Below are 12,979 nucleotides of genomic sequence, written 5' to 3' on the forward strand. Positions count from 1 at the left end.
TTAGCGCCGGGTTAGCGTTAGTGCCAAGGCACGCAACTTTCACCAAATGAAAGTTACCAACGAGCGTTTGCGCTAACTCCGGCGTTGCACAACAGATTTTGTGCGCCGGAGCTGAAACTTCAACCCCGTAAAAAAAATTGGCCATTTTGCGCATGCGCAAATGTTTTTGTTGTTTCTTCCCGCACTTCTGATCTGCTGTCCGATCACAAACGCTAATGCAGGGAGTGACTGCATGCATACGCAGTACACCTGGGGCTGAATCAGCCATTTAACTTTTGGATTTTGATGATGGAGGACGAGGAGTTGAGACAGTGTGCCAGGTGATTTAGCCCAGAGGCAAACGAAGCTCTCGTGGGGGTTGTGGAGCGGAGATGGCCTGAATTGTACAGGAGGAGTGGATCTAGACTCCCTCCCATCAATTTTTAACAGTATCTGGAGTCAAATTGCAGAGGCGGTCTCATCCATCAACCATCTTTTGAGGGTCATTAGAGTACAATTTTTATTGATGCTCTCCTTCGTTACTTAAATTATAAATCTGACACATTATTTGTTAGTTTGGGAACTTATTTGCCATGAATAATCTTTACACATTATTAAGATTGCTTTCTGAGATCTCAAAAGATGTTTCCGCACTCCGAATGTCCTCCTGATGAACCAAGTGCAACTTCGAAGGCTATTAAACAGAGGACCGTATTACATTCAGACAGTATAGTATAAGTGCTTTGGTGGCTATCTGTGTGTGCCACAAGAGCAGATGGACCCTCTTGTAAGCATTCCTATTTTCAGCTTTGCAGGCAAAGAAGTCATATAATCGCCGGGAGCAGCAGCGGACAGGCAGCGTTCCTGGAGGAGCGAGTGGCAGGTCTCATCGGCATCTCGGGTCGGGCAACTGCCCGTGGGGGTGCTGACCCCTGTTTAGATACTGAGGGCAAGTTCTGCACACTCCCTGGGCTGGGTTGGGGCAATGTGATGCAGTATCTGTAGACTTTGGTTGGGACAATGTCAATCTCTGGACTACATATAATGGAGTAGAGGCAATCCTTCAAATGAGCCTGTGCTATGCGACCTTCCTCATGTCACTCTGCCCCATCCCCTGCTGCTAAGTGTGTTGCTTTCTACTTCCAGATGACCAGTCACAGGTGCCGCATCCCTCACATCAACCCTCCACGTCAGGCCATCATGTGGGGGAGGAGGAGGAAGAGGAGTTCAGTGATCAGCCTACTCCGGGGATGTGGGGGGGGGCGGGGGCAGATGCACTCGACACCTCTTTTGCCATCAGCAAACACCTCATCTGAGGATGATCTTGCATTCTTGGGTTTTGAGACCTCCGAGGCTCCTGGGACTAGTTGCATGCAGCATCACAGTTCTGGGGTCGAATCCCATATGCCATCTCTCCGGAGGGTGAGTCGGCAAAGTTGGTCTGCTGACGGGCAGGTAGACGCGGAACTGGACATGGTGGGACGATCCACGGTGAGCATCCAGCTCACCCGTCAGCTCCTTGATGTCCTGGGTAGGATTCCCACGAGCATTGAGAAACTCACTGCGACCATAACTGAGGCAGGGTCACTGCGAAATCTGCGAGGCCATCAATGTCCACACGAGACTGGTGGCCTTCACCAGTCACACGAGTCCCCAATGTGACACCCAGACCCACATCACCTGTGACTGGCGATGCCGATCAAGAGATTCGCCAGTCAGAAGCTGGGTCTTCCACGCCACGAGCTGCTCCAGTGTGTTCCCAGATGGCATCTCTAATGTCTCTTTCCCCCCCAATTCAGCAGGACTCGGCCATCTTACTGCACGAATTCTTAGTGCCACTTTCGAAAGGTGCATCAGGCGAGGGAGGTGGATAAGGGGAAGAGCCAGTGGTAAAAGACAGTGGGGCAGAGGCTGTTGTTTTGTTGTTATTTTATTAAAGTTTTCAATGTTTCCCAATTCTGTTCAGAAAGTTATAAAAGTTTACAATGTTTAATAAATTCTTTTGTTCACCTTAACCATTCCTGTGTAGTGTCTCATTTGCAGAATAAGAGGGGGAATAGTCAATCTGGTGGAATAGTGGCCAGGCAACGGTCAAATGTGCCGTTCACTCTTCAAGCAAAGCATTCAGTTATGAGCTGCTGACGAAAGGCTTTTGCAGCGGCGAAAGCTCCACGAGCCCTCCCCTCTGGTGGTGGTGGCATGGGTTCCTCGCCAGGCCCCTCTTCCTCGTCTTCCTCCTCCTCCTTTTCCCCCCTCCCCCCCCTCCTGAGGTGGCTCTGCAATCCCCATTGGCAAATCCTGTCCCCTCATGATGGCTAAGTTGTGTAACATGCAACACACCACAATGAACTGAGAGACCTACTGAGAGGAGCATTGCAGACAGCCTCCAGAGTGGTCCAGGCATCGGAAGCACTGCTTCAGCATTCCAATTGTCTTTTTGACGATGTTGCATGTGGCTATATGGCTGTTACTGTAGAGATGCTCGGCTTCTGTCTGAGGGTTGTGGAGGGTAGTCATGAGCCAGGTGGCGAGCCCATAACCTTTGTCCCCCAACATCCAGCTCTGGCCTTCAGGCTGACGCTCAAACAGCTGTGAGACAGTGCTCTCACGCAAGATGAAAGCATCATGGATGCTCCCTGGATATTTTGCATTTTGCTTGATGCGTTGAGTATGGTTGCAGATGATCTGTACGTTCAGTGAGTGGAATCCCTTTTGGTCTCTGTAAACCTCTGGATCCTGAAAAGGTGCTTGCAGGGCGATGTGCGTACAGTCAATGGCAGCCTGTACCTTGGGGAAGCCAGCAATTAGTGCAAAACCTATAGCCCTCTCATTCTGTGCCTCCCTAGTCATTGGTAAGCTGATGAAGTCCTTCCTGTGTGCATACAGTGCAGTAGTCACTTGGCGAATGTAGCGAACTGCGAGATAGAGCATCTGTCCCCTGCTGATGCCTGAAAGGAGCCGGAGGCATAGAAGGCAAGTGCTGCAGTCACCTTCACCTCAACTGGCAGTGCAGTCCTCACACTTGTAGGTGCTATGTCTGCCTTTATGACTTGGCATGTCTCTGTGACCACCTGTTTTCGAAAGCGCAGCCTTCTAATGCACTGTGCCTCAGACAGGTGCAGGTATGAGCGCTGCTTCCTGAAAACTCGTTGGGGGTAAGGCCTCCTCCCTGTAAGTCTGTGGCCTCTTTGATTACACTGATAATACTGTCGAATAAGCCGTCTTCCAAGTCTCTGTTAGATAGCAAAAGCAGCCAGCAATAATGGTAGAGGTAACATAGGCCCCATTCTTTTCGATGTCCTTAAATGCTCTGCTTCTGTCTGAGGGTTCCGGAGGGGAGTCATGAGCCAGGTGGCGAGGCCGTAACCTTTGTCCCCCACCCATCCAGCTCTGACCTTGTGGTTGACGCTGGAACATGCCTGAGACAGTGCTCTCATGCAAGGTGAAAGCATCATGGGTGCTCCCTGGATATTGGGCATTGACTGCCATGATACACTGAGTATGATCACAGACGATCTGTACCGTTCATGGATTTCGGTTTCAATAAACCTCTGAGTTGTGTAAAGGTGCTCGCAGGGTGATGTGCGTACAGTCAAGGGCACCCTGAACCTTGGAAAAGCAGGCAAATTGTCCAAAACCTACAGCCCTCTCTTTCTGGGTCTCCTTGGTCACTGGGAAGTTTATGAATTCCATCCTGTGTGCGTACAATGCAGTAGTCACCTGGCGAATGCAGCAATGTATAGCATGCTGCGAACTGGAGAATCGTCCTCCGCTGATGTCTGAAAAGAGCCAGAGGCTTTGAAGGCAAGTGCTGCGGTCACCTTCACCTCGATGGGCAGTGCAGCCCTGTTGCCACTGGTAGGCTGTAGGTCTACCTTTATGAGCTGACCTATCTCTGTCAGCACTTCATTTCGGAAGCGCAGCCTTCTAACGCACTGTGCCTCAGAGAGCTGCAAGTTTGAGCGATGTTCCCTGTAAACTTGTGGTGGCAAGGCCTCCTCCCCATACGTCTGCGACCTCTTCAATTAGATTGAAAATGCTCATCAATAAGCCTTCTTGCAGCTCGATGCCGTATAAATATAACAGCCAGCATTAATGGCTGACATAGTATGGCCCCCATCTTTTTAAATGTTCTTTTAAAATAACTATAAACTCTCAAAAAACTACACTATGAAAAACGCAGCCTCCTTCTTCCAACCCTTTTATTCACTCACCTTCTCCGTTTTAAAGATGGCACCGTTAGCGCCTAGTGCGCCCTGGGTGCGACTGCTTTTTGCTGGCGGGTTCCTGGCCGGATGGTAAATCGGGCGATTGACATCATTCCAAACGGTGAAAGCATCGGGCGGCCGCTAAGTTTTAGCACCGTCGAAGAACCATTGCCAAAAGTTCCGCACGGGCGCGAAATGTTGTGCGCCTCCTTTCATGCCCCAAAAAATCATTTTTGCGCCCCGACCAGGTGCTAAACGGGGCGCAAATGTGCTGAAAATCCTGCCCAATAGTTTAGCAGAGAACGGTAGGCATTGGCAGAGAAAACTAAAGAAATGAGGAGCATAAAACAGTAAAAGAAAAGGCAGGCAGATAGGAACAAGAGAAACAAATGTTTGGGGATAAAAACAAAGCAAGCTTTGAATGCGATATGTAACTTTTTCCTGTACATTGTACCTTCTTCCTGTATTCCTTGGTGATTTCCTGGTTGCAGACTACTTGGAGTGGACTTTTCTTATGGCTGATTAATGGATGTACATGCAGACACAACTGAATCAAAAAATGGGCAGAGATCAGTTACCCCATTTTTCTGTCCATTTAGTGAATTATCCAATTTTCTGGTCAGGTTAGGCACTGGTGCCAGATGTGCCTAACAGTTTGCAGTCAATTATTATAAAATCAGGCCCTAATGAAATAACTTACATAACCACACAATGGGCCCAAGTTTCCACATGATTTGCGCCTGATTTTTAGGAGCAACTGGTGGAGAACGGACTATCTTAGAAATCGCAATTCTCCACATTTTTTTTTCTGCAGTTCTAGTCAGTTAAAACAGTTCTACTTTGGAACAGAATTTTTTCTTCAAAAGGGGGCGTGTCCGGCCACTGACACCTGATTTCAAAGTTTCCACAGTGAAAACGTATTCCAAACTAAGTTAGAATGGAGCAAGTGAAGATTTTTGTAGAACTGAAAAAACCTGTTCTACACATTAAAAAATCAGGCGCAGGTTACGAATTAGGCGTCCAGAACGAGGTGGGGGGGGGGGAAGGGAAGTCATTAAATTCTACAATAAATCCTTATTTATACTTATACAAATATTATACAAATAAATCCAACCTGAATAAACATTTATAAGCAAAGAAAAGATGAAATAAACTATCTTCCTACCTGTGTGAAAGTGCTTCAGGCACAGAGAATGCTGCAGTCAGCCTGAGGCGCCCGTTCTTCCCACGGGGGGGGGGGGGGGGGAGGGGAGGAGGAGGCGCCCGTTCTTCCCGCGGGGGGGGAGGGGAGGAGGAGGCGCCCGTTCTTCCCGCGGGGGGGGAGGGGAGGAGGAGGCGCCCGTTCTTCCCGCGGGGGGGGAGGGGAGGAGGAGGCGCCCGTTCTTCCCGCGGAGCAGGGGGGGGGAGGAGGAGGCGCCCGTTCTTCCCGCGGGGGCGGGGGCGGGGGCGGGGGGGGAGGTGCCCGTTCTTCCCGCGGGGGGGGAGGGGAAGGAGACAGTGAGAAGGCTGCAAGTGCTGATGTGCTGATGGCAATGTGCTTTTATTAAAAACATTTTCAAAAATTAAACAGCTACAAAGAACTACAAAAATGGCCGAGTGCCAATGTTTTTTTCACACTGCACGTGCGCGAACGCTCCAACGCGCACGCGCAGCGTTGCTGGCAGGAAAAAAACGAATTTAAATAGTACCTGCCCCCTCCCACTTACAAAATCGGCGCGAGTGTAGGCTCCGCCCCCCCTGGGCGCCGCGCCAGGCAGACAAGGAGCTGCAGAATGCTCCAGAATCGTGATTTTTTTTTTTTAGGCGCCGTTTTAGGCGCGAAAAACGGGCGCCCAGCTCGGAGGAGCGCCCGTTTTTTATCGTGTGGAAACTTGGGCCCATTGTCCTGCTGTTTATACTAGTGCTCAGTCACCTACTCTTTAATGATTCCTTACATGCAGTCGGCATACTGGCACATGTTCAGCCACAATGTAATAAGACATGAATTTGCATCTGTGGTTCCCCATGTGATGAGTTTCTAATGTGGTTCATGTCATAAGAAGAAAATAATGAATGGAAGCTACAAACGGAGGACAGTTGGCGAGTGAGTAGTTCAGGTCACTCTTCTGCAGTCTGCCTGTCGAGCAGGATAAGGAATGGTTAATGGCGCAGGGTGATCTAAAGGGAAAAGAATAAATAAACCAAGAATAACTCCTCATGAGACAGCAGTAAAATTATTCCTAAATAGTTGTTAAAAACATCATTTATAAATTGAAATGGATAAGGAATGAATGTTTCTTAAAGTTGAACATAATATATCTGACACATTTACTATAAAATGCAGTTGTGACTCCTTAACCTTTTGTGTCTGCTATTCATATCATTATCCAACACTTTCTTGCACTGCAGAACTTACAATAAGATGTGGGTTGAGACCCATGAAGCCCTCCATTACCTTCTGAAGCAGGAGATCCCGGCCCAGGTTGCCAAACCACAGACGGACCGCGTGATGATCTTCCAGATGCTGATAACATTCTATATTAAGTATGTGCAGATTTTCCGCAGTATGGAAGCTCTCTATGACCAGATTGTGCATCCTCAGAAGCGAAGGGTTATCCACCATGTGTTGGATGGAATTATAGGCAGAATCCTAGAGCTGAAGAATGAAATGGTGAAGCTGGAGTTCTCGGAGTTTCACTATTATGATGATGTCCTGCAGGACCTCAAGCTAACCCCGGTAAGTAGGGTTCCATCGTGGATTTATAGGCAAGTGAAAGAAAATGATATTGTTTCAACTTGGGTATCATATTTGACCCTGAAATGAATTTCCAGCCACATATCCTTGGCGTAACTAAAACCACCTTTTTCTACCTCCGTAACATTGCCTGCCTCTGCCCCTGCCTCAGCTCTCCTGCTGCTGGAACCCTCATTCATGCCTTTGTTACCTCTAGACTTGACGACTCCAACTCACCCCTGTCTGGCCTCTCACATTCTACATTACGTAAACTTGAGATCATCTAAAACTCAGCAGCCCGTGTCCTAATTCGCACCGATGAAGTAGGTCTGATGCTAGTTTAAGAGACAGGGAATTGACTAAAGGATTAGGTCCCTCTGATTACTGCAAAAGCCTTATGGATCATTTATTATCAGCTGCTAGCAAATTAAAGCCTAGATTGTATTGCTTATGAGATCAAAGCAGATCTTAAAAATATAGGATTTCAACACACATTATGCTCATTCGTATCATTTTTGTCTTTTTTAATGGTGCTGTTTTATCATATTTTGCCTTCACCAAATGTAACCCAGATATTGATGGTACATTGTGTTGGATTATAATAATAGTAACTTTTATTTTGTATAGCACCTTTAACGTAGTCAAATGTCCCAAGGCGCTTCACAGCAAGACAAATCAGATAAATTTGACACCGACTCACAAAAGAAGAAATTAAAACAGATGACCAAAAGCTTGGTTAAAGAGGTAATAAAGGAGGAAAAAGAGGCGGAGAGGTTTAGGGAGGAAGTTCCAGAGCTTAGGGCCTAAACAGCTGAAGGTACGGCCACCGATGAGAGATGTTGAAGAGGGCAGAATTTGAGGAGCGCAGACATGTTGTGAGGCTCAAAAAGATTACAGAGATAGGGAGGGGCAAGGCCATGGAGTGATTTGTAAACAAGGATGAGAATTTTGAAATCGAGGCGTTGTTTAACTGGGAGCCAATGTAGGTCAGAAAGCACAGGGGTGATGGGGGGGATCTTGACTTGGTGTGAGTTAGGACACGGGCTGCTGAGTTTTAGATGATCTCAAGTTTACGTAATGTAGAATGTGGGAGGCCTCCCAGGAGTGAGTTGGAGTAGTCAAGTCTAGAGGTAACAAAGGCATGAATGAGGGTTTCAGCAGCAGAAGAGCTGAGGCAGGGGCGGGCAATGTTAGAGGTAGAAAAAGGCGATTTTAGTTACGCCGCGGATATGTGGCTGGAAACTCATTTCAGGGTCGAATATGATACCTCAGTTGAAACAATCTTGTTCATCCTCAGATTGATGCTGGGGAGAGGGATGGAGTCAGTGGTTAGGGAACACAGTTTTTGGCAGGGACCATAGATAATGGCTTCTGTCTTCCCAATATTTAATTGGAGAAAATTTCTGCTCATTCAGTACTGGATGACGGACAAGCAATCTTGACAATTTAGATATCAAGCAGGGGTCGACAGAAGTGGTGGAGAGGTAGAGCTGGGTGTTGTCAGCGTACATGTGGAAACTGACTCCGTGTTTTTGGATGATATCGCCAAGGGGCAGTATATGAGAAATAAGAGGGGGCCAAGGACAGATCCTTGGGGGATATCAAAGCCAACGATGCAGGAGTGGGAAGAGAATCCATTGCAGGAGATTTTCTGGCTATGATTAGATAAATAAGAAAGGAACCAGGCGAGTGCAGTTCCACCTAGCTTGTCGATGGTGGAGAGATGTTGGGGGAGGATGGAGTGGTCAACTGTGTGAAAGGTTGCAGATAGGTCCAGAAGGACGAGGAGGGATAGTTTACCTTTGTCACAGTCACAAAGGCTGTAATTTCGGTACTGTGGCAGAGGCGAAAACCAGATTGAAGGGATTCAAACATTGAATTCATGGATAGATGGTCATGGATTTTGGAGGCGACAACACGTTCAAGTACTTTGGACAGGAAAGGGAGGTTGGAGATGGGGTGGTAGCTGGCAAGCAAAGTGGGGGTCAAGGTTTGCTTTTTGAGGAGAGGGGTGATGACAGCAGGTTTGAAGGAGAGGGGAACAGTACCTGAGGAGAGAGAACCGTTAACAATGTCGGCTAACATGAGAGCCAAAAGAGAGTTGGGTGGTCAGCAGTTTAGTGGGAATAGGGTCAAGGAAGCAGGAAGTGGGTCTCGTGGACAAGATGAGCTTGATACTTTTATTTTTGACCCTGAAATTGTGCAATACATCCTGTCACAGACATGTGCGCAGCCAGTCAACAGATCATGTTAAATTGGTCTCCCTTTGGCCAACATTTCCTACCAGGTACGGTTATTTAATATTTGCTACAGTAACCATTGAGGTCAATACTGGTTTTAAAATATTTTTAAAGGCTGAAACTGACTGATCCACTGCACGTTGTGCGTACCAGCTAGCCAGGCTCCACACAGGGAGTGAGCTGACTATCATTCTACAGTGATTGCTATACAGAGCCCACAGCATTCTTCTGTACCAGTAAAATCTCTCAGAATAAAATATTATGGGCTGGATTGTAAGCTTTTATGTTTTTAAGGCGATAATGGCGGCGGGGCGGGAAAGTTAGCGGCCGGGAATAGTTTGCGTTTTCATAGTTAAGTTTGGGCATCTGGGCCCTGGGTCAGGGGGCACAGTGTTAAGGGAGGTGTTGTACACCTCTCTTGGCGCAAGGATGGGAAACTCCCGAGCTAAAGAGTTGGGCTGGGAGTGCTCCGAGATATCGGGGGGTGGGTGGGGGAGAAACCTGAAAAAAAAACACCAAAACATTGCCCACGCCACCACAACACAAATCGCCAAAAAAATTTAAAGAAAAAACAATCACACTTACCTTCGGAGTCCATTACTCACCTCTTCACCGACGGGATGGTACGGCCGCCCTGATTTCCCAGGCGGTCATCTTGTGTGCACTTCCGACCAGATGGGTTGGGCTTGAGCTCAAACTCACGCTGGAGTAGCAACAAGGGGCGTTGCACACCGGGCGCAGCTCTTCCGGGTGGCGCTGCTCCACGCCACCGCAAAACTGGACTTGAGGAACCCTGCAGGGCGCAGAAGACCTCACAGCCACCGTTACACGGCAAAAAACAGCGCAGAAAACCAGAAAATCCAGCCCTATATATTAGCTCAATTTTCAAGAAATTAGGGATGCATGCAATAAAGGTACAGTAGTTATCATGGGTGACTTTGATCTATATATTGATTGGGCTAACCAAGTTGGTAGCAATACTGTGGAGGAGGATTTGCTGGAGTGTATTAGGGATGGCTTTCCAGACCAATATGTCGAGGAACCAACTAGAGAGCTGGCCATCCTAGACTGGGTGATGTGTAGTGAGAGAGGACTAATTAGCAATCTTGTTGTGCGAGGCCCCCTGGGGAAGAGTGACCATAATATGGTAGAATTCTTTATTAAGATGGAGAGTGACAGTGTTAATTCAGATACTAGGGTCCTGAGCTTAAGGAAAGGTAACTTCGATGGTGTGAGATGTGAATTGGCTAGAAAAGACTGGCAAATGATACTTAAAGGGTTGACAGTGGCTAGGCAATGGCAGACATTTATAGATTACATGGATGAACTTCAACAATTGTTCATCCCTGTCTGGAGTAAAAATAAAAAGGGGAAGGTTGCTCAAACGTGGCTAACAAGGGAAATTAAGGATAGTGTTAAATCCAAGGAAAAGGCATATAAATTGGCGAGAAAAAGCAGCAAACCTGAGGACTGAGAAATTTAGAATTCAGCAGAGGAGGACAAAGAGTTTAATTAGGAGGGGGAAAATAAAATGAGAGGAAGCTTGCAGGGAACATAAAAACTGACTGCAAAAGCTTCTATAGGTATGTGAAGAGAAAAGGATTAGTGAAGACCAACGTACGTCCTTTGCAGACAGAATCAGCTGAATTTATAATGGGGAACAAAGAAATGGCAGACCAATTGAACAAATACTTTGGTTCTGTCTTCACTAAGGAAGACACAAATAACCTTCCGGAAATACTAGGGGTTCGAGGGTCTAGCGAAAAGGAGGAACTGAAGGAAATCCTTATTAGTCAGGACATTGTATTAGGGAAATTGATGAGATTGAAAGCCGATAAATCCCCAGGGCCTGATAGGCTACATCCCAGAGTACGTAAGGAAGTGGCCCTAGAAATAGTGGATGCATTGGTGATCATTTTCCAACATTCTATTGACTCTGGATCAGTTACTATGGACTGGAGGGTAGCTAATGTTTAAAAAAGGAGGGAGAGAGAAAACGGGGAACTATAGACTGGTTAGCCTGACATCGGTGGTGGGGAAAATGTTGGAATCAATAATTAAAGATGAAATAGCAACACATTTGGAAAGCAGTGACAGAATCGGTCCAAGTCAGCATGGATTTATGAAAGGGAAATCATGCTTGAAAAATCTAGAATTTTTTGAGGATGTAACTAGTAGAGTGGACAACGGAGAACCAGTGGATGTGGTGTATTTGGACTTTCAAAAGGCTTTTGACAAGGTCCCACACAAGATTTGTGTGCAAAATTAAAGCACATGGTATTGGGGGTAATGTATTGATGTGGATAGAGAACTGGTTGGCAGACAGGAAGCAGAGAGTCAGAATAAACGGGCCCTTTTCAGAATGGCAGGCAGTGACCAGTGGGGTGCCGCAGGGTTCAGTGCTGGGACCCCAGCTATTTACAATGTACATCAATGATTTATATGAAGGAATTGAATGTAATATCTCCAAGTTTGTAGATGACACTAAGCTGGGTGGCGGTGTGAGCTGTGAGGAGGATGCCACACTGCAGGGTGACTTAGACAGGTTAGGTGAGTGGGCAAATGCATGGCAGATGCAGTATAATGTGGATAAATGTGAGGTTATCCACTTTGGTGGCAAAAACAGGAAGACAGAATATTATCTGAATGGTGACAGATCAGGAAAAGGGGAGGTGTAAAGAGACCTGGGTGTCATGGTACATCAGTCATTGAAGTTTGGCATGCAGGTACAGCAGGCGGTGAGGAAGGCAAATGGCATGTTGGCCTTCATAGCTAGAGGATTTGAGTATAGGAGCAGGGAGGTCTTACTGCAGTTGTACAAAACCTTGGTGAGGCCACACCTGGAATATTGTGTTCAGTTTTGGTCCCCTAATCTGAGGAAGGACGTTCTTGCTATTGAGGGAGTGCAGCGAAGGTTCACCAGATGGATTCCCAGGATGGCATGACTGACATATGAGGAAAGACTGGATCGACTAAGCCTGTATCCACTGGAGTTTAGAACAATGAGAGGGGATCTCATGGAAACATATAAAATTATGACGAGATTGGACAGGTTAGAGGCAGGAAGATGTTCCCATTGCTGGGGAGTTCCAGAACGAAGGGTCACAGTCTAAGATTAAGGGGTGAGCCATTTAGGACTGAAATGAGGAGAAACTTCTTCACTCAGAGAGTGGTTAACCTTTGGACTTCTCTACCGCAGAAAGTTGTTGAGGCCAGTTCGTTAGATATATTCAAAAGGGAGTTAGATATGGCCCTTACATAAAAGGATCAAGGGGAATGGAGAGAAAGCAGGAAAGGGGTACTGGGGTCGAATGATCAGCCATGGTCTTATTGAATGGCGGTGCAGGCTCGAAGGGCCGAATGGCCTACTCCTGCACCTAATTTCTATGTTTCTATGTTTCAAAAGAACAAAATAAACCATCATGCTAATTTTATTCATTTTAATGGATTTGCAATTGATTTTAGTTATTGTTTTCAAGACAATGGGCCCAAGTTTTGGCCTCAGTTGCTCCTGATTTTTTGGAGCAACTGGTGTAGAACGGAGTATCTTAGAAATTCAAATTCTCGGCATTTAGTTTGCTCCAGTTCTAGTCAGTTTGAACAGTTTCACTTTGGAACAGAATTTTATTTTCAAAAGGGGACGTGTCCGGCCACTTACGCCTGTTTTCAAAGTTTCGGCAGTGAGAACTTACTCCAAATTAACTTAGAATGGAGTAAGTGAAGATTTTTGTACGCTCGAAAAAACCTTGTCTACACTTTAGAAAATCAGGCGTAGGTTACAAATCAGGCGTAGGGAATGGGGGGGGGTTTTAAAGGGAAGTTTACAAACATTAAACACT

At 46.7% G+C, this 12,979-nt stretch overlaps 1 protein-coding gene across 1 annotated transcript in view; it reads left to right on the forward strand.

Moving 5' to 3' along the window:
• The window catches only part of LOC139260008 (dynein regulatory complex protein 11-like), a 474,078-nt gene that overhangs the window by 19,047 nt on the left and 442,052 nt on the right, over positions 1–12,979 (forward strand). Inside the window, exon 2 of the mRNA XM_070876052.1 lies at positions 6,576–6,903. Coding sequence (XP_070732153.1) covers positions 6,576–6,903 — 328 coding nt within the window. The remainder of the gene's footprint in view (positions 1–6,575; positions 6,904–12,979) is intronic.

Source organism: Pristiophorus japonicus, chromosome 3 (assembly GCF_044704955.1).
Source record: "Pristiophorus japonicus isolate sPriJap1 chromosome 3, sPriJap1.hap1, whole genome shotgun sequence".
NCBI lineage: Eukaryota > Metazoa > Chordata > Chondrichthyes > Pristiophoridae > Pristiophorus > Pristiophorus japonicus.